The sequence below is a fragment of the Phyllostomus hastatus genome, unplaced genomic scaffold, assembly GCF_019186645.2.
Source record: "Phyllostomus hastatus isolate PE091 unplaced genomic scaffold, TTU_PhHast_1.1 phas_contig_152, whole genome shotgun sequence".
Classification (NCBI taxonomy): domain Eukaryota; kingdom Metazoa; phylum Chordata; class Mammalia; order Chiroptera; family Phyllostomidae; genus Phyllostomus; species Phyllostomus hastatus.
This window is the reverse complement of record NW_025333622.1, coordinates 13,353,122-13,374,176: the sequence shown is the minus strand read 5'-3', so window position 1 is coordinate 13,374,176 and position 21,055 is coordinate 13,353,122. Positions and strand designations below refer to the sequence as shown.

The 21,055-nt window shown below is 51.0% G+C and overlaps 1 protein-coding gene across 7 annotated transcripts in view; it reads left to right on the top strand.

The window, feature by feature from the left end:
• TEAD4 (TEA domain transcription factor 4) overlaps nt 1-13,673 on the top strand; it is a 67,785-nt gene extending 54,112 nt beyond the window's left edge. For all 7 annotated transcript variants that reach the window (XM_045830491.1, XM_045830492.1, XM_045830496.1 and 4 more), the window contains 3 exons: nt 7,288-7,428; nt 8,315-8,467; nt 8,571-13,673. In XM_045830491.1, the coding sequence (XP_045686447.1) occupies nt 7,288-7,428; nt 8,315-8,467; nt 8,571-8,684 (408 nt within the window). In that variant the 3' untranslated portion in view covers nt 8,685-13,673. The remainder of the gene's footprint in view (nt 1-7,287; nt 7,429-8,314; nt 8,468-8,570) is intronic.
• Nucleotides 13,674-21,055: the final 7,382 nt, after the last annotated feature.

The window sequence follows — 21,055 nt, the reverse complement described above, 5'->3', positions numbered from 1 at the left end:
ACTCGAACCTTTAACCCTTTGGTGTACACGATGATGCTCTAACCAACTGAGTCACCCAGCCAGAGCAAGAATCATTTTTTAATTATTGCTGTATTGTCTTCTAACAGGTGTAGTCTGATAGCATTCTAATTCTCTCTCCTTTGTTATGTAACTTGTTCTGGGCAGTTTTGTTGATTTCTTTTGGTCTCTAGAAGTTTTGCATTTCTTCTCTATTCCTTCTGTTCTTAAATTTCACATTGATGAGCTCTGTTACGTGTGTTATTTTCTATTTTTTGAGCCAGGCACTTGGTAGGTACTTTTCATCGTGAGGTAACATCTCTTAGTCCTGGGAAATTTGCTTGTATTATTTATTTGATAATTTCTTTACCCCCTTTTTTTCTGTTCTTTTCCAGGAACCCCTATTAGTCTGATGTTGGATCTCCTGGACTTAACCGTCTGTGATTTTTATCATTTCTTTATTTTCAAACTCATTTTCTTGAAGACTTCCTTAACTTTTTTTCCTAATTCTTCTAAATTAGCTAAGAGCATATCTGAGTCCATATTACATAAAACCCAAAGTAACAGTGGCATAAATACACAGTCTGAGTTTTTTTTCCATGTAAAATAGGTTTGGAGGTAGACTGTCCAGGGCTGGTCCAGCCCCTCTTGAAATCACCAGGCCCTGACTCCTCTCTGACTGTCTGCCATCCTTGGTGCGTGGTTTCTGCCCTTCAGGTCGTGGCTGCCGGAGCTGTAGCCATCAGACCCGTATTCCAGGCGTCAGGGAGGAGGGAGCCAGCTTAGTTCCCTCTGAGGGGCCTCCTGGACGTCCCACACAGCACGCAGTTGCTGTGCGTGGCACCTGGCTATAGAGGAGCCAGGGAAATGTACTCTTTGTTGAGTAAATTACCAAATAAAATCAGGGTTCAGTTGATGGCACTTTCTTTCTCAGTGGTTGGGGGCAGTGTGCGTGTAATGCTGAATTAGATGAACAGAACGCGGTGGCGTTCTCTGCCACGCCTTCTGTCCAGATCGAATTTTGACCATAAACTTTTTAATTTTTAAGAGCTCCTTTTTTGTTCTTTGATTACATCCTGATCTTGTTGGATGGATATAATTTTTCTCTTATATTTCTGGGAATATGAAGTGAAAATTACTTTGTAAGTTTTCTTTTGTTCCCTTTGTCTTTCTTGCCCTTTTATTCTTTTGTTCTGTCTGTTTGGTCTCTGTTTTCCAAGTTGGAGCCCTTTCTCAAATATCAGTAATCTTTGGCCGTATTTTTGGGTCCATATTTTTTTAAAACAGCTTTATTGTCACATAACTCCTTTACTGTACAATTCACCTACTAGAGTGTACGATTCAATGTTTTTAGTATAGTCACAGAGCTGTGCAACTCATTAGTTTTAGAACATTTCCATCACCCCAGAGGCAAACCTGTACCCCTGAGCTATCAGCCCTCCCCACTGCCCCACCCTAGGTAGCCACTGATCTGCCTCTGCTCTGTGTAGCTGAGCCTTTGAGGGACCCTTCACATGAGTGGAATCATTTAATATGGGTGTTTGAGTCGGACTTCTTTCAGTTAGCACAAGCGAAGGTTCAGCCATATTGTGGTAGGTATCTGTACTTCATTCCTTTTTAGGGCTGAATAATATTCCATTGTAAGGGTAGACCACGTTTTGTTTTGTTTATATGTTTATCAGTTGATGGGCATTCTGGTTGTTTCTACCTTTTTGGTTATTATCATAATGTTGCTGTGAACATTTCTGTACAAGTTTTCATCTAGACGTAATGCTTTTATTGCTTTGGGGCATGTACTTTGTGGTGGAGTTGCTGGGTCATATGGTAACCCTATGTTTACCTTTTTGAGGACCTGCCAGCCTGTCTTCCAAAGTGGCTGCACCATCTCATGTGCTTCCCACCAGCAGCTGTAAGGGTCCCACTTTGTCCACATCCTCCCCCACATTTGACATTCTCTGTGACTATTGCCTTCCTGTATCTTCTCGGGAGAATTGTCTGTTTGGCTCCTTTCCCCCTTTTTTTACCTGGGTTATTTGCCTTTTTACTGATTTACCAGTTCTATATGTATTACAGGTAGAAGTCCCTTATCAGAGATACACGATCTGCAGGTGTTATCTCCCCTTCTGTCAGCCATCTTTTCACATTCTCAGTAGTGTCCTTTGAAGCACAGAACGTTTTTGTTTTGTTGAAGACCAGTTAATTCCTTTCTTTGTTGCCTGTTCTGTTTGTCCCTATTTAAAATACCTGGGAGCTCTGCACCAGGCAGGAATCAGTACCTGGAGGGCTTCGTTTCAGGTAGTAGGGGCTGGGAGCCAGCTGTTGTACTGGGGAATCCAGTAGATGTCAGCATGTTTACTGGACTTTTTCTGAGGTGGTTTGGTTTCTCTAGAGAAGCCTCCTTCCATTCTCGCCGGCCACCCCCGAAAGGGATGTATCGATCCCTAGAACTCTAGGAGTAGGGGGGTGTGAGTGCCAGGGGGTCTCACCCTTCTTAGGCGGTTTTCACTTACTTCTGTTTTCATCCTTCTCTCTTCCCTGTCTTCTCAGCTCTGTTTAATTTTTAAAGATTATCACCCTTTTGCCCTCTGCTGATGTGGGGGGGGTGTCCCCTGGAGGCCTGCCCACCCACACACAGTCTTCAGTCAGCTCCTTTGGCCATTTCCTGTGCCTCCCCTAGTTCCATGCTGCTCCAGGCTTTTCTGAAGTCCATCCACTCACGGCTAGTCTGTCCCCCGCTGGAGTCACTTTGAGGCTGCAATTCCCTTCGCTTCCTCTGCCCCACGGAGCCCCTTCTAGTTCTGGTCAGCCTTCTCAGTTGTTGGGCTCCCTCATCACTGTGGTCTCTGCTCTGTTGTGTTTGTCTGTGAGGCAGCACATTTTACAAAGTCCTTTGCTGTCATTCCGGTTGGCTGTCTGGAAGGGGAACAAGTGAACTCATATGGTTCGCCTCCCATTTTAACCAGATATCCAGGAAAATAGGTCTTATTTGAGGGCCACTTGCAGTGGATCAGTCGTCGTCATTTGGAATGCTGGGTCCAGAAGGACCTAGAAAAGTGCTGGACTGACTGGTGATGTCTGTCATAGGTGTGGCAGGGGAAGATAGGGGCACATTTACTATGTGCTTGCTGCCTCTACTCTTTGGGCAATGAGGAATCCTTGAAGTTCTTGAACAGGGCATGATATGGCTAGAGTTGTGCTCAGTTGGATAAATGAGCTTTCCAGACTGGAAGCAAGTAAGAGTCTGCTATAACACAGGCCAAGGAAGGGGCAGCAGCCTGTTTATGACCTCAGCCAGAAAGGACTTAAACAATCTTACTTCACTTTTCTCTCTCCCCGCTCTCCCTTCCAGCCCTGACTGTGGAAACTGGAACCAAGAGGCCTTGCCCTGGGCAGCCACTGAGCACTGTCTCTGTGTGGCCAGTGGTGCTGGCCCCTTTCCGGCCGTGTGCCCACGGAGGCCATGTGCCTGGCCTTACCTCTGGGGAAGCCTACACCTTCTTGAGTCCTGCTTCCTCTCCCCCAAACCTGTCCAGGCTTAGCCTTGACCCAGAAGAAGGAGCTTGGGTGAAGTGACTTGTGGCTGTTCTCCGCACTGGCTCAGCTATGCTGAGGGTACAATTTCAGGTTGGAAGGGAGGCCTGGTGGAGTGGACGCACTTATGGGAACATGACTCTGGAGTGGGGAGATGGCATATTTGGGTCTCTTTTCACTGGCTCCTGCATTCTTGAATTGGAAGACAGTATTGTGCATTCTTCTAGCCACTGTCCTAGGCCTCACAAATGGGAGACAGGGGCATGGAGAAGTAGGGACCTGGCTGTGAGACACCCAGCCAGAGTGACAGTCTTTGTGTGGTGGTTCTTGTTATGTATGTAGCGAGGTGGGTCAGGGCAGTCGGTGAAAGGTTACCTCGGGCAATAGTTAGCGTGTTACATATATCAGCATGTTGTATTCTTGCCACACCCTCAAAGGTAGGTAGAAGTGACAGCCACATTCTGTCTAGGGCACACGAGCACAGAGAGGTCACAGGCTTGCCAGGGTCACCAAGTTCCTAGTGGCGGAGCTGGATTCAGACCCAGGCATTCGGGCTTCAGAACCATCACACTAAACCGCCTGCCTTGCAGAGCACCTGGGTCGCCCTCCATGCAGGGCCTGGTGCTTCCCCTGCTCCTATTAGAGGGGCTCTGGATTGCCCAGACCCCTGCAGAATGGTGGGCGTGGTGGCTTGGAGAGCGCAGACATGGCTCTGTGCTGTGCGTTTCCTGGGTTTCCTAGAACCCAGACTTCCCTTCCAGGAAGTGGGGAGGGTCGCCCTGTCTGTCCTGCAGCCTTGCTGGTGGCCCATTTCTGGCTCTGTGGGGAGGTCAGCAGTGGGATCGCTGGGAGGAGAAGAGAAGGTGGGGAAGAGTCGGGGGCCACGGAAACTGGAGTAGGCAGCTCCCAGACATGGCCTTGGTGCTCCAGTCGGGGGCTCTGCATGCTCTGTGGGCCAGTCGTGGCCTTTGTCTCCCAGGAGCTCACACCCCTGGGGCGGTCACTGCCGTGCAGGGGAGCTTGGCGGTCAAGCCAGCCTCTCTGTGTCAGCAGAGCACAGGGTGGGCCACACTGGGGCCCAGCTGGCATGTAGAGGTTCTGGCCTTGATTGGAGAACTATGTCCTGAGCAAATCTCAGCTTCTCTGGGCCTGTTTCTCCATCTGAAAGCGAGCAGTTTGTTTTTGAGGGCTCGCCATGAGCTGTGTCTCTGAGGTCCTGATGTGTGTGGGGTTGGCTACCAGTGAAGGGAGGCCGTGTGCCTGCCTCCTGCCGCCCTGTGCCCGAGCCGGGCCCTCTCTGAAAGCCCAAAGTGTGGGCAGCATGAGGACAGGTGAAATCAGAGATGGGGCATGTCAGTGGCCAGGGCGCGTGGGTGGTCATCTCGTTTCTCCTCTCTTGTCTGGGGAGGGTGGAGGCACCAGGGAGGCACAGATCTGTGATGTGCGGGGGAAATGCTCCTGTTTGCAAACCAAGAGACTCTGGGTCAACCGTGGGGTCCTCACAGGCAGTGTGGAGTCCCAGACACCTGGACCCTCATCTCCTGGGCCCTGGCCTGGCCACCCCTCCCCAGCTATCACCTGGTGTGAGACTGGCTGCAGGCGAAGGCAGTAGAGCAGTGCCACTTCTCCCAAAGACTTCCTTTCTTCCTCTGCCTGGCGGTTTTCCACCTCCACACCAGGCCTTGCATGGGCCTCCTGGGGAGTTTGACCAGGGCCCCCTGGAGTAGGAGGACTTTGCTCTCTCTCTCCCACCTCCCACTGAAATTCCTGCTCTTATTGAAGGGATGACAGCAGTACCTCCTAGACTCACGGATCGACCACCAGGACACCTTGCTCCTGGCTAGAAGTGGCATCTGGGTACAGGAGGGATTGAATCATGAGGCTGTGCCCTGTTGGATTCGTATGGTGGGGTCTGCAGCAGGGCTGAGAAGCTGAGAGCCCTTCCCTGCTCCCTGTTCCTGGCTCCCCCAGGACATATGAGACCAGCAGAGGCCACTTCTCTGCCCTTGAAGTGAGGGTAGAGAGAACTCTCAGATACTGGTGGTCATTCACACCAGCCTGCAAATTGAAAATGCTGGGCAGAGCTGAGCTGAGGCCATGAAGGGAGGCGAGTATCCAGACTGCCCATTCCAGCCTGCTGTCCCCTTTTGGGCCCTGACATTTCTCCCAGGCACATACCAGCACATGACAATGAATCTGAGCCCCTCCAGCCCCCACACCCGGCTACGGCTGTCCCGGCTCATCTGTCAGTCACCGGATCTCCCACACCTGTTCCGGGCACAGCCTGTGAGCTGCCCACCCGCACCACAGCTATGAATAGGGTGGAGGATGGGGTACAAGGGGGCATTCTGAGGGCAGGAGGGTGAGTGGTGGTGGGGAGGGCATCTCTCAGCGTAGTGGCGGGCGGCTTTCCTCTTAGACTGAGAAAGTGAAGGGGGAGGTGCTTAGAGTAGGGGGATACATGGTGGAAAGGAGAAGGGTGGGGTTATAATGAGAGGGATGGGGCACCCTGGGGTGCATCGTCTGCATTGCTGGTGGCTCTCTTGGGTCTGTGCAACGTCACCACAGGGTGGGTTGGTTCTGGGGCAGACTGGATTTCACTTGCGGAATATCTGTCTCCCCCAAACAACCAGCTTGCTTATTCTACTTGCTCTCCCGTAAGTTATAAATTCTTTGAGAGCAGAGACAATGTTTCAGTGTCTCTGGGCCCCCACTGTCCCTAGCTGTGCTGGGCTGGGGCAGGATAAATGGGTGACTGACTAGTTGAAAGGGTCAGGTGAGTGGGAGGTAGTGACAGAAGTGTATTTGAAATGGGGTCAGAGCTGGGGCTCAGAGGACTTCCCCATAAGCAGGAGATTGTAGGTCCCTCCTTGGGACCAAGGGACCTCTCTCCTCTCACCTGGCACCACCTGGAGGTGAGAGGTGGAACAGCCACATGTGACCTTTATGGAAGGCCCATCCTCTACCGGGCACTGGCCAGGGCCTGGCAGATGTTATATCTTGCCTCCAGGGTGCTTACCTCCTGGAAGGGACAAGGCCGATTGAACCACTGTGGCCAGCACAAGGCAGCGAGGGGCATGTCCAGATCACTTTGGGGGTGCTGGGCAGCTGCTACGTTCATGTAGTAGGAAGAACCTAGGAGGGCTGGGCCGGTCCTGCCCAAGCCTGGTGCGTAGCATTCTTTTAGGTGGCACGTGAATAAACATTTTTAAAAATAGTTATGCAATCATTTTTAGATATAATAGAAAAATAGAATCCCTGATTTCATCGATATATTGGCTAGAATGGAGTTAAGTAATACGAGTGAGTTGACGAGGGACACAGTAGGACCTGTGGTGGGTGGTATGAGTCCAGAGTTAGTCACTGGACAGCTAGCAGTGGCTGGAGTGTGAGAGGTATCATTTTGTGTTGTGTTCTGGCCCTTTGGATGCCCACCCCTCCGCCACTCCCATGTCCCGTGTTCAGGTGCTGCCCTTCCCAGACAGCTGAGCTTCCTGCCAGCTTTCTCAGGTGTGGTCTCCATTTCTGCCCTGTAACTAATGCAGGTCCCAGTGTTCTCTTTTCCACTGTTTAGGCAGCACAACCCGATTTTATACCAGGCCTGCGAGTGGGGAAAGCTGGAAGTTTTCCAAGCTCCTAGTGTCCAGGTTGTTTTCAAGTCCTCCTGATTGCCTCCTAGCCCTGGAGCCCGCCTGTGGCCCCGGCAGTGTGCCTGCTGACTTACCCGTCGCTTCTTCACTCTCCCTTGTCTCTCTCCAGGCAGACCTCAACACTAATATGGAAGACGAAGGCAGCTCCTTCTACGGGGTCTCCAGCCAATATGAGAGTCCCGAGAACATGATAATCACCTGCTCCACCAAGGTCTGCTCATTCGGCAAGCAGGTGGTGGAGAAAGTGGAGGTAGGAGCAGCCTGAGCATTGGTAACCAGACCATTTCCCTGTTTCAGACTGGCCTTCATTTGTGTCCTCCTCTGTCTCCAGTTCACCTGAACTAGTGAAGGCTTACCCTCACTCTTAGTCACGGGTAACCCACCCAATTTTGGACACACCCAGGAGCCCAGCTGGTACCAGGGAGGAGACGTTCCCTCCCCACTGTTCTCGCACCTGGCTGCACCTTCGATCACTAGAGCTCTTGAACACACCAGTGCCTGAACCAACTTCACAGCACTTAACCCAGAATTTCTGGGGTAGGATCTGGGCAATAGCTGTTTGTAAAAAGCTCTTCAAATGATTTATTTTAAATTAAGTTTTTCTTTTGAAATAATTGTAGATCCATATGCAATCACAATCCCATGTCCCTGTCACCCAGCTCCCCTAAGGGCAACATCTGGCATAGCTGTTGGTAACCAGGGAGTGGGCATCAGTGCCTCTCACCAACCTGATTCTGATTTCACCAGTTTGCACGGATTCATTTGTGTGTGTAGATGCAAATGCATGACCACAAGGGTTCCTGGATGTCCTTTCCCCCCATGTTATTTTAGTGTGGGGCCAGGGTTGAGTTGTCATCTGTCCTGTCTTGCCTGTTGCCACTGTCTTATGTCCTGAAGCACTCCTCTTCCCACACTCACCTTCTAAGTATCGGAAGTCAAGGTGAATAGTCCTTCTGCTGCCACTTGGGCCCCTGTCACTGAGGGAGGAGGGAGGCTCTGTTTTTAAACATCTCCTGCCCTTCTGCCTTTTCTTCCCACTTAAGAATCACTGGTCCATGGAGCCTCCCTTTGCATTTGGGTGTGGGCTGGTGTGGTCAGAAGAGAGTCTAAGCCCTGCTGTCCCTTGGGTCCTACAGACTGAGTATGCCCGCTATGAAAATGGCCACTACTCCTACCGCATCCACCGGTCCCCGCTCTGTGAGTACATGATCAACTTCATCCACAAGCTGAAGCACCTGCCCGAGAAGTACATGATGAACAGCGTACTGGAGAACTTCACCATCCTGCAGGTGTGGGTGGGAGCTGGGCATGCTGCAGGGGTGGGTTAGAGGCTGGAGCAAATGGCATGCCCTCTTATGGGGCCTTAACCCCGATCTTTTCTCTCACCTGCAGGTGGTCACCAACAGAGACACGCAGGAGACTTTGCTGTGCGTTGCATATGTCTTTGAGGTGTCAGCTAGTGAGCACGGGGCTCAACACCACATCTACCGGCTGGTGAAAGAATAAGAGACTTGGGGAGCAGGGCGGGGGAAGAGACATTGTGTGTGTAGGGACGTGGGGAGGGGACCTGCAGGGGCAGCCGCCTGAAGTGCCAAGAAAACTGACTTTTCCTACCCAGCAACAAACTGTGCCTGAACCTGCAGCGCCCAACCCCAAATAAACCCAAGATGTGTATTTTCAGAGGACCCCATCTGGCTGTAGGAGCTCTGGGAGGGCTGTGGGAGAAGGGGAGCGGTCTGGGAAGTGGGCCGGATGCAGCCCAGAGATGTATTGGGGCAGCTCTGGAGTCGTTGCTCCCATGGACTCAGTCAGGAGTGTCACCAGACGCTGAACCTCAAGATGGGATTGTCTGTCTGCTGCCTGGAGCCCTGCACCCTGCCGCTGGCCACCTCGGGAAGCCCGTGGACAGGCGCGTGGGTTCTCCATCCTGTGTGCACTCCGGCGTGCACCGAGGCTGTGTGGGCGTGGTGTGTCTGCACTCCCTGGCCTCCTCTGCCGCCACTGCTGCAGGGTGCTAACAGAGACCCCGTCCAACACAGCGGGGGTGTTAGGTGACTGAGTTGTTGGAAGGTTTGGAAGGGGATGCAAAGCTGCTTAGTTTTTATCCATCTCCAGCTTCGGTGGATACCATGGCCTTGCTGGCTTGTTGGGGGACTGGTTCCAGACCAGAGGGGCCGGGACAGAGAGGGGAGGAGGGCAGTGCCGAAGCTGTCCTGAAGAGTTGAGGTGCTGAGGCTGGCACAATGTGGCATCTTTTTTGGTGATGAGAACCAAGAAAGTTGATCAGAGGTCTGTGGTGGGCCAGTGGTCTCCGAGACCCTCCGGTTCTGACGTTCTGAGTCTTAACTCCCTCCCAGCCAAGATGCCTGTTGGGTGGTGAGCACCTCAGAGCCAGCCCAGGCTGTCCACTCCCTCCCCAAATAGTAGTGTCTGTGCTCCTTGGGGATGGGGTGGGGGGTGGCGTGGAGCCCACTCTGGGCCCAGAGGCAACCAACTGTAGGGGTTCCCTGTTTATTTCTCTTGGGAACTGGCAGGGACTTTGGGTTTCAGCAGTCCTGGTTTCATCCTAGTATTTCTAGCTGCCTGACTTTGGGTGGATGTCTCCATCTTTCTGAGCCTGCATAGGGGGCAGTAATAGCACCCACCTTAGAAGGCCTTAGAGAGGAAGAGAGAGTGTCAACAAAGTGCCTGGTGCAAGATGCACTGAACAAACATTTTCAGTAGTTAACCACTTAGTGTCCTCAGGGAGGCCTGGGACTAGCTCTTTGCTGCCATCTAGTGGCTCTTTGTAATCATCCTCAGTGGGAACCACAGTCCCAGGATCCTGGGATTCAACTTACAGGTGTTTACTGTGCCCAGCCCTCAGGGACATAGTTATGGGAATATACAAGCGAGGAAGGCAGCATCTCGGAGGGGGTACAGAGTGTGGTAAGGAGCAAGTGTCAGACCACTAGGATTGAAATCCCAGTGGTCAGCTACTGCTCAGCCATGTGACCCTTGGGCAAGTTACCAAATTTTACTGTGCCTCAGTTTCCTCATCTGTACAATGGGTATAACGGTACCTACCTCATATATGTAGAGCATCATGCTGAGCATGTAAATGTGTTCGATAAATATGCTTTACTATTAATAAGTAGGAGCTTCCCATCTAACAAGTTAGATTGAACAACTGGCTGACCTGGTCCTCAGAGTGACTGGACTTCAGAGATGGGACAGAGCAGGGTGTGGAGGATTCAGGGAAGGGGTCCAAATGAGAGGGGCTGCCTCTTAAAGGACGAGCAATGTTTAGAAAAGCAAACAGGAAGAAGGCTGGCCTGCTGTCCAGGTGGGAAAAGAAGCCAGTTACCCAGTCTCCCTCTGTCCTCCACAGGCCGGCTAGCACCCGCTCTCTATTAAAAGTCAGTTTTAACAGACACGTGGACTACTGCTAGGCCTCACGCTAAGTCACTTAACTCTACTGTATGTGGGGGCCAAGGTGGCGTATGGGGGTCCCAGCTCAGGTGGCGTGTGCTCATATGCCCGTGAGGGCTCGTGTTTGTGCATGGCTGCCCCGCCCACCCACCGCCCCCCGTCGCCCGCACAGCCCTTGCCCTCTCCTCCCCGCCTTCCCTTTTTCTGGGGCTGCCTAGATAAGGGAGCTCATGATGCCTGGCCTGCTAGCTTGACTGGACATGATCTGTGTGTGTCGTGGGTGGAAACGAGTCTGCAGATGCTGGGGCCAAGTGTTGGCTGTGAGTTTTCCCTTTTCCTTAGGAACTGACCTCAGTAGCCAATGGAGAATCACCTACTTATAACTGTAAATTCCAAGTCAGTCTGCCATGGGGATCGCTGGTGAGATGGACTCCTGTCCACTGGGTTAACACAGACTGCAACCCTTGGGGCAAATGAGAGACCTGACTTGGCCCCACCTCTGCTGCAGCCTCATCTGGCACTCCCAGCACCCTGTGAACCACCTTCCCCTGCCCATCCTCCTTGCCTTTGGGCTGTGGCACACATGTGCCCTGGCCCTCTGCCCCCGCTGGAGAACTGTTACTCATTCTTCAAGAGCCAGTGTGGAGTCGCCTCCCCTAATGCAGAAGGGTTCGTTGCTCTTGCTCTCTGTAGCAAAAGCATTCCATTCATGACCCACTGAAGCACCTGTTCTGTGGTGCCAGAAAACAGGTACCTCTCATCTCTGCTAACTCTTACCTGATAGGTACTGTGCTACTACCCCCATTTTAAAGGTGGGGACAATGGGGCACAGAGGGGAACTTTCTTGGAGTAGTCATACATTTCTTCATCATTTAGTACATATTTATTTAACTCCTGCTTTGTGCCAGGCACTGGAAATGTGTCAGTGACCAAGACAGACGAGGTTCTTTGGGGAGCTTCGGTTTCGCTGAGGAAGAAAGACAAAGTGAGCAAAGAAATTATGTGTAAACCGTGGTACATGCTGTCAGCGAATGAGAGTGCACTGATGTGAGGAGTCACTGGGGAGCCTCTTGCAGGCCCGGGGGGTGGGTGAGGGCAGGAAAGGGATAGGTATGTTCCAGGTACAGAGAGGAGGGTGTGTCGGGAACAGAGGGCCAGACACCCGGGCGAAGCATGGCGGCAGGCTGGGGCTGCACCCTGCGCAGGCCAGCCATGCTGCTGGGGAGGAGCTGGGGACCCGGCTCCCTTTTCCACAAGCCCACACCTCTTCACTCAGGAAGGGCTTTGGAGTTTACTCCATGTGGAAGGAGGTCCTGGAAGTGTGTTAAGCAAGGGTGTGAGTCTTTTTGACCTGAGTTTTCAGAAGGCAGCGCTGGAGCTGCTGTGGGCTGCAGAGAAGCACATGTAATTATCTGCTTTGGAGTCCGTCTTTCCTCCTAGACTCGGCTTCTGGGCATCTGTGGGACTCGGCTTTCCTGGTCTGCTACTTTCTATAAGCCAAGGACTGTGTGTAGGGCCTAGTAGGTGCTCGGTGGATGGGTGGTAAATGACTGCACGTGTGCAGGGCAGTGGGGCCAGCGCCTTGTGGGCCTGGGCGGAGAGTCGGGCTGCCTGAGCTCTCTGGGACTGACCCTTTGCCGTCCTGGCACGAGCTAGAGCCAGCAGGCGCCATCATCAAGACGGGGACGTGGGAACACTGCCTGTCTCATGGTGTCTGGTGATGACCGAGCAACCTGTATGCCTGTGGCCACCAATGAAGTTCCACAGAGTAGCGCAATCTGGCGAGAGACTCACGCAGAAGGAGTTTGCGGTGTGCACGTGTAGATGCAGGCTTTGTCCTCTCAGGATGGCAGCCAGGGGAGTGAGGAGCAGGGCACCAGCCTGGCCCCGGCCTCCCACACACTGGGTGCGCTCAGCGTGTCACCAGCTCCCCTTCCCCGACTGTAGGGTCAGAGGACAGGGGGCAGGGCAGTGACAGGACAAGAAGCTGGAAGGCCGGCATCCCTGGTAAGCAGGGCTGATGACATCAGGTAGCTCTGATGGACGGCAGGGCAGGTCTGCTGTGGGCTGGGGGGCCGCCAGCGCTCACCTGGGCCACACCGCAGAGAGGAGCAGTGTGAGGTCAAGTAGTAATGTGTCTGGTTTTACCCAGTGGTCATTGGGTTTGGGCCCTTCTCACATGGTCTGTTATGTCAGCTCCAAGAATGAAAACAAGAAGTTTTTCCCCAAAGAGTTAAATCTATGCAAGTTGTTTTTTAAGAACTTTAGCCCTGGGGCCAGGCTAATCTGGGCTGAATTGTCTGCTTACAAGTTGTCTGATCTTGGGGGAAGGACCAGCCTTCTTGGAGCCTTGCACCCCTGCTTGTGGATGAGGATCAAGTGGCTTTGGCTGTCGGCTGCTGTAGGGAGGAAGAGAGCAGCGCCCCTGATTCCCAGTGAGTGCGCAGGGAGTGCTGGGAACTCAGGGCAGCGGTTCCAACCCTTTTCATTTCATGGCACACATAAACTAATTACTAAAATTCTGCAGCACACCAAAAAATATGTTTTTGCTGATCTGACAAGAAAAAAAATAGGTTTGATTTTGATCCATTCACACCAAATAGCTGTTGTTGTGTTGGCTGCAGTCATGTTGTTAATTTGACAATCTAAGGGAAAAGTGGCTCAGGTTAGGGGCATAAAAACTTCCCCTGGCTGCTTTTCTCTCTCTCTCTCTCTCTCACACACACACACACGCACACACACTTTTAGACAGCAAAACCAGCTCCACTGAAAGCAGGATGGAGGAGCCCTCAAGGCTGAGAGAGCAGGCCCCACAGCCTCAGGGGAGGGTCCTGAAAGGGACAACAAGTGGTGGCTAGGTCACTCTGAACAGGAAACTGTCTGGAATTCGATTTTTGTTTACTTCCCGAGAAAGGATGGGGAGAGGTGGTCAAGTGCCTTTACAGACAGCTGGAGTCCAGTTGGAAATGGCTAAGGGTCTTTCTAAGCTCACGGGTGTTTAATATTCAACTAAGTTTTTGTACTTTTGCTATGAAAACTCCCTCTTTCTCTACACATATTCAGTAAAGTCTGCCATGTACACAAGGGCTTTCGTGTGACTGATTTCTTTTTACAGAAATGAAAGTCTCATCTGTCAATAGAGCAACAAAAGCAGCAGCGGCCACAGAGGCATCATAACTGAACCAGGCCAGCAGCAGCCCAGCAGCCCAGTCCCTTGCAAGAGAATGGAAAGGACTCAGGGTGTCTGCAAGCATAGGGTACAGTGCAAGCCAGTGTCTCTGGGCTGTCAGAGAGCCAGCGCCTTGGCTGCCGTCTGGGTTACATACATACCTTAACCACCTCCAAGATGAGGAAGCTCTGACGCCAACTCTGTGAGCACTGCATTTTCAGAAGCATAGCATTAGGTACTTAAACAACAGAGGGTTTAAGTGGTCATCACAAGAGGTTCAGGCAGGGCTGGTAGGATGTGGTCCCTGGCTAGGCATCTTAGGAACTGGATGTTAGCCCTTGACCCAGGGGTGAGCAGGCCAGCAGGACTAGCTTACTCACCAAAGCCAGAAAGAACAGTGTGGTTGATAGGCCCATGGGCCACCTCTCTGATGTACACCGGGCAGTACCACTCCCAGGTCATGGGAATACCTGTGTCCACTTGTGAGCACACTCCTTCCTCCCCAGGGAATCCTTCTGGGGGAAACCAGATCACTTGTGTCTGGTGGTTTGTGCACATGTCCAAGCGGGGAGCTGGGTGAGCTTAAAGGACTGCACCAGCAATATTGAGAGTCTGGTGCCCCTGTCTCCACCGTAGGGACCTGAATTGTCCCTTCCAAGGATCAAGAAGCCCTTTTTTCTGGACATTGGTTAGAGATGGCTCTCTTTTTGTGATCACAAGACCCATTACATCATGTTGAAAGCTCCAATTCTTGTGAGTATTGTTGATGGGCATTCTTCAGGCGCTGTTGAGCACCTAACATATTAGCTGCCGTGCTATACTCACTCTTACTAGTTCTGGGTTCAGAGGGAGGATAATTCTGAAGCCCCATTTACCTGGACCAACCCTCCCCTTCTTCCTCCGGGAGCGGTGAGCAGGAGAGACCTTGCCTCGCTGGCAGTCCCAGGCCCATCTGTGGTCTGAACCAGTGGCCTGGCTCTACTCCCTAACCTTAGGTCTCAGCACCGAGGACAGGTGGCCTTGGACTGTGAGCTTTTCCTGGCTCTCAGGTTTGAGGGGAGCCCTGGGCAGCACAGAGGGGCTTCCTGCTTGGGACTGAGGAAGGGGGGGGAAAGGGGAAGGAGCAGGAAAACATGAGAAAGGGTGAGGAAAGACCAGGGAGAGAGTGCCACTGTTGTCCCCGAAGATGTGTCCTTTCAGGCCCTGCCAGTAGGGGTTTGCAGTGAGGGTGGGCTGGTGTGGCACAGCAGCCTGCCCGCACACAGCGAGCACTCACTGAGCACGAACTGTATGCCAAGCACTATTCTAGGTGCTGAGGATGCCAGGGGAGAAGGCAAACGTTTCTACTCTCATGGAATGCCCCTTCTAGTAGGGGAGACCGACAATAAGCAAGCAACAAGAAAAGGTAAATAAACGAGAATATCAGGAAGTGATTAGTGCTTTGATGAAGAGAAAACAGGATGATGTATCAGAACAGGGTTTGGCCATATCCGGCCCATCTCCTGTTTTTAATCCCTGGGAGCTAAGAATGGTTTTTATGTTTTTAAATGGGAAAAAACAAAAGGAGAGTAACACCTGTGGCCTGTGGAAGTGATAGGAAACCAGAGTTGCAGTGTCTGTAAGCCGAGTTTGGCTGGAACGTGGCCACAGTCACATGCGCACGTGCTGCTGATGGCTGCCGTGCTGCAACACGGAGCTGAGTGCTGGTGGCAGACCTCATAAGACTCCCAATGCCTGAAGTGCTGACTATATGCACTTTATTTAAAGAGTGGGTGGTCGCCGAAGGCCTTTCTGAGGTGACAATTGGAGACAGCCACGTGAAGATCTAGGGACAGGAACATCCATTTCGAGGATGCTGAGGTGGGGAAGAACTCGGTGTGTTCAAGTGGCAGGAAGGACTGGGGTGCAGCTGGAGGAGCAGCCTGTCCTTATTCCACGGTGGCCGTGCCTCCCCTCGTTTACCTGAGGATAGCAATGGTTTAGGTTTGTGGTTTATCTCCCAGCATGCTCTGTTCCCTCCCAGTTGCCTTTCTTTTGGTTCCTTTTGGTCTTAGTTATTTGTGTTAGAGCCTTCCCTCAGAAGCCCTGCTGTTGTTCCATTGTCTGCTTCTACCTAAGGGGGGCACAGAAAGCCCAGGGAGGCTCTGGCCAGGTGGGCAGGTGTTGGAGGCCAGCTGTGGCCATCAGGCAGGGCTCTAATTTTAGGGGATGCATTTCATATGCATATTTTTTCCTGGCCCAGTCAGATTTCATGGAAAGTGTTCCCCCAGTTTCTTGCAGGAGAGCACTGTCTGGTCAGCAGCATTCTGGGAACTGAATGGGAGGAAAATGCTGGGATGTCTCAATGTTCAGTATGCAGACATTCACCAGCTCCCCTGTTTTCTGCATGGTGGTCCTGTGTTCAGCTGGACCCAGTGTCCTCTAGCCTGGGGACACCCATGTCGCCCTTTCCCCGGGAAGGGACTCCTGGCTTCGGCTGAGTGGGTGAGGGCAGCCCCTGCTACACAGAGTGGAGGGGAGGATTTGGGGAGCTGTCTCTCTTCGAGCTGACTCTGGGCAGTCTCCTGTCTTTGCCTCCATTTCCAGAGACACCTGGTACCTTCAATTCTTTTTATTTATTGTAAGATTTTACTTATTTATTTTTAGAGAGAGGGGAAGGGAGGAATAAAGAGAGGGAGAGAAACATCGACATGTGAGAGGTACATCGATCAGTTGCCTCTCACACCCCTCCCGCCACCATCCTGGGACCTGGCATGTGCCTGACCAGGAATTGAACTGGTGACCTTCTGCTTTGTGGGATGATGACCAAGCAAGCCACATCAGCCAGGGCTAGAGACACCTTTAAAAAAATCCCTTTATGGTCATCTTAGATAGTTTCAGGATTGAGAAAAGTAGTTCTGTTGAGTAGACCACCTTTGTCCTGATTGACTTATTTGAAGTACCACTCTGGTCATTGTGTGAAGACACGAAGAGAGAGGAATGGAAGCAGAGAGACCCAGTTAGAGGGCTGCACACAGGTCTAGGTGAGAGACGATGGTGCTCTGGACAAGAGGGTAGTGGTGGGGATGAGAGGAAGTGGGTGACCTCGAGTTACATTTTGAAGGCAGTCACTATGACTTCCTGACAGCTTAGTCATAGAGGATGTGTGAAGGTGAGGAATTAAGATTAACTCCAAATTTCCTGGTGCCATTTACTATGATGGGAAAGTCTTGGGGAGGGTAATTTTGTGGGTGGAGATCAAGACTCAAGGTTGAGTGCCTATTTAGACATCCAAGTGGAGATGTGAAGGAACAGCTGCATATATGATTCTGGAATCGAGGAGAGGGGTCAGGGCTGGATTTAGACTTCACTGGCATCTGGATCGGCATCTAAACCCTTTGGACTAGAGGAGGTTACTTAGGAGGACAGTATGGCTGGAGAAGAAAGAGGTGCCCCCAGGACTGCCTGGAGCCACTCCAGCACTTAAGGATAGAAGAGAGGAAGATGAAGACCAGAGAAGTGTGGGTTTCCTCTCAGTAGTAAAGATGGTGTTTCCACAGGGAGAGGGGAAACACTACTGGCAGGAAGACAAGAAGAGGACGGAGAAATGATCATTTGAGATAGAGACGTCTCCCCTTCTTCATGAGTAACAGTACCCCTCCATTTTAGCTGGGCACGTGGTCACTCGGAATAAAAACCATATTTCTCAGTCTCCTTTCTGGCTAGATGTGGCAATGGAGATAAACAGAACTGCAATTTCCAGAAGTGTCCTAAAAGGGAGGAGGCATATTCTTCACCCCTATCCAGTTGACTGCATTGGGATATAATGGTTGAATTTCCTGCAACTTTTTTAAAAAAGATTTTACTTATTTATTTTTAGAGAGAAGGGAAGGGAGGGAGAAAGAAAGGGAGAGAGACATCAATGTGGGAGAGATTCATCAACTGGTTGCCTTTCATATGCCCCCTACTGGGGACCTGGCCCATAACCTAGGCATGTGCCCAGCCTGGGAATCGACCTGGTGACCTTTCGGTTTGCAGGTTGGTACTCAGTCCACTGAGCTGCACCAGCCAGGGCTCTGCAGTCTTTTTGTGCCTCAGATGACCTTGGAAGTGGAAACGACCCATGCTAAGCAGCAGGTAAAACAGGATCTTCACTCTTTGATGCCATGAGCACAGTGACAGCTCTGGACAGATTTTATATGAGAGATGAACAAACTATCTTGTTTAAGTCACATTTTCTAAAACTGATTTTAGAGGGGAAGTGGGGGGGTGGAGAGAGAGAGAAACATCAATTTGTTGTTCTGCCCACTCAGGTACTCATTGGTTGATTCTCATTTGTGACCTGATCAGGGAGTGAACCCTCAACCGTGGAGTATCATGATGACACTCTAAGCAACCAAGCTGTGTGGCCAGAGCCATTGTTTAAGTCACTGTGATTTTGTGTTTTTTATAGTATCACTGGATCTGGGAACAAACATTAGAGGCATAGTGGTTAAAGCATGAACACCTGCAAACACGACAACAACAACACCTCTGTGACTCTGTATAGCACTTTCAGTTTGCAAAACATATTCAAATACACTGTCTTGACTGATGTTTGCAGCTTCATTGTGATACTGTAGACATCGTCTTCGTAGATGAAGAAACTGAGGTTCAGAGAAATCACCAACTCATGTCTCCTGATTACTAAATTGCAGGGCTTACACTTGAACCTGGATTTTCTGGTCCTCACCCAGTGCTCAAGAACATAGGCAGAGAATACAGGTCATGAGTATGCACAAGGTTCTACCTCAGGGTTTGCTTGATATTGGGCATGGTAGTTGGGAGTTTGCCCCCAAAGCTCCCAGAGAGGGCTGGCATTAAGAGAAAAGCTTTTTTTTATGTGTATGCAGCAAAGTTTCCTCACTTTTCAGGAAAATGCCTAAATTTCTACAGGGGTAATGTGAGGAACAAGAGGTCGTGGAAAATAAAGGGAATTAAAATTGACAACTATCAACATTGGCAAAATGTGTTTGCCAGCTGGCTTGCTAGCAGGTCCATCTTGGAGGTAACTGGGTAGCAATCAGAAGTTCAGGCCAGGAGCTGCTGACCAGGAGTTCCCAGTGACCATATAACTGTTTTCTCCGTATCATAGGATCTGCTTCTCTTTGCAGTCTCGGCTCCTCAGAGGCCAAGCTGAGAACTTTCGAAGTTTGGCACGAGTCTCTCCTGCTTTTCCTCTTCAGTAACTGCTTTGCAGATTCCTTTCCAGTTTTTTCCCCTAAATCCCCATTGATCCTGGTGGAGACGCTTTGCAGTGAATGCATGCCAAATGTCATTTTAAGATTGTTGGGGATATACAGATTTTAAGGTGGTTAAGGCTTTGCACCTTCCTAGCAGCACGCCAAAGTGAGACCACCTTTAAGTGACTCAAAGTTGCACAGTGAGAAAGTGGAAGCTGGAATTTGAAGGCAGCCTTGTGTCTCCCCAGCTTTCACTTTAGAAAATCAAGAGCCACCCCGACCCTTGGGAAATACCTTTCTGTTCATCCTACCCATGGCCCCTTTGATCTTGTCTGGCCCACCCTGGAACTGCTGCTTGAGACACATTAAAGCAAGCCTTTCATGCTTGCTGCAGGGAAAGGCCTCGGCCCCTTCCCAGCTACCGCCAGCCCACTGGCTCTCTCCCTTCATCTCCCCGGATCACAGATTCCTGGCTGTAGTCCCTGGCTTTGATATTTGCTTCTGCTCGCTCAAGTTTGGCAACTCATCACATTCCCCTGGAAGCTTTCTTTCATGAGCCCTCTGCTCTGTTCCTGCCTCTGATTTTGTGTCCTTCCACAGCCTTGGGTGAAGAGAGCTATCCCCCCTGGCCTGGGCCCTGCAGAACCCACAGCTGGGCCAGAGGTGGAAGTGGCATTGAGACGGCAAGGGGCATAAGAAGACCCAAATCCTGCCCTTGGGCACAGTTTTCCTCCCTCAAGGGAGATATGCACAAAAGAGGCTAAGAAGGCACTTAACACTGTCTTTCTCGGGTGAGACTTGGACCCTGATGTCCAATTCCTGAAAGGCTGGCTTGAACGCCTAGAGCCAAAACAGGCCTCATTCCTCCTGTGAGTACTTAGCAAGCACCTAGGATGTGTCTGCACTGTCCTAGCTCCCTGAGACCCCGGGATGCAGCGTGAATAAAAGCAAAGTGCTAGTCCTCGGAGAACTTACATCTAGTCGGGGGAAGTCTGTCACATACACACACAAATAATAAAATTACATCGGGCCTCCTGTCCTATTTATTTCCCTGGGCCTTACCCAAAAGCCCTGCAGTCTTGGATCTGATCTCTGTGACAGGGGCAAGGCCACACTCACATCAGGGATCAGCACAGGGAATAGGAGATTTAAGAGTGGGGCAGGGGTTGGGTCAGTTGCCTCAAGGCCTCCTTAGAGGAGGACAGCGGCACCCTGTCCTGCAGTCTCCCCTACCCCCGCCCTTACCCCCACCCAGAGCCCTGACAGCAAAATACTGGTAGCTTCACCTACAGAGAAAAGGCAAGAGGGTGCCAGCACTGGGGCATGTGAGAGCTGGCTCATCTGGCAGAGGCAGCAGCTCCAGCCCTCGGTCAGTGGTAACTGGGACTAGTGGAAAGAGCCACATGCATGTGTGCTCACATGTGCGGCACACTCACTCCACTTGCTCGTGCAGCACACGCACTTCATGGGCTTCAGGGTGTGGTTTCTGGGATGGGGTGGGCAGGCCTCAGAAGCAGTAGAAGTGCAAATTCTCATCCCACCCATCTCAGTGGTTCAGAGTCAAAGTCTGCAGGTGATCCCCCTGCACATTCAGGTGCAAGAAGCAACAGTCTAGACTTGGACCAGCTGCAAACAAAAGCTCCACCCCCAGACTGTGACCGATGACAATGCCTCCCTCTCGGAGATGCTGCATGGGGTGGGACAGAGAGGGCTTCCTCCCCCGGGAAAGGCACATACATACGTTTGAGTAACGTATTCATAATTGTTCGTAAAAATCCGTTACTATAAATAAAAAAATAAAAGAAGAAAATTAAGTTCAAAAAAGGGTGCTTCTTTTCATTTGACTTGTACTATTTGACTTACAATATTTTCAACTGTCAAAATTTTAGCAAATGTCATTCTATACTTTGTATTTAAAAACAAGTTACTATCAACTGAGTTTTTAATGTCTGAGGAGATCTTTTATGCATGGAGAAGAATACTTAAAGTGTTTATATATTTTAATTTTTTAATTGTAAATTCTAAAGCCTGAGTTTAAGTTCAACTTACAATTTTGCTGTTTTGTTCATAAAGCTAATATTATTGTTAAATCTTTT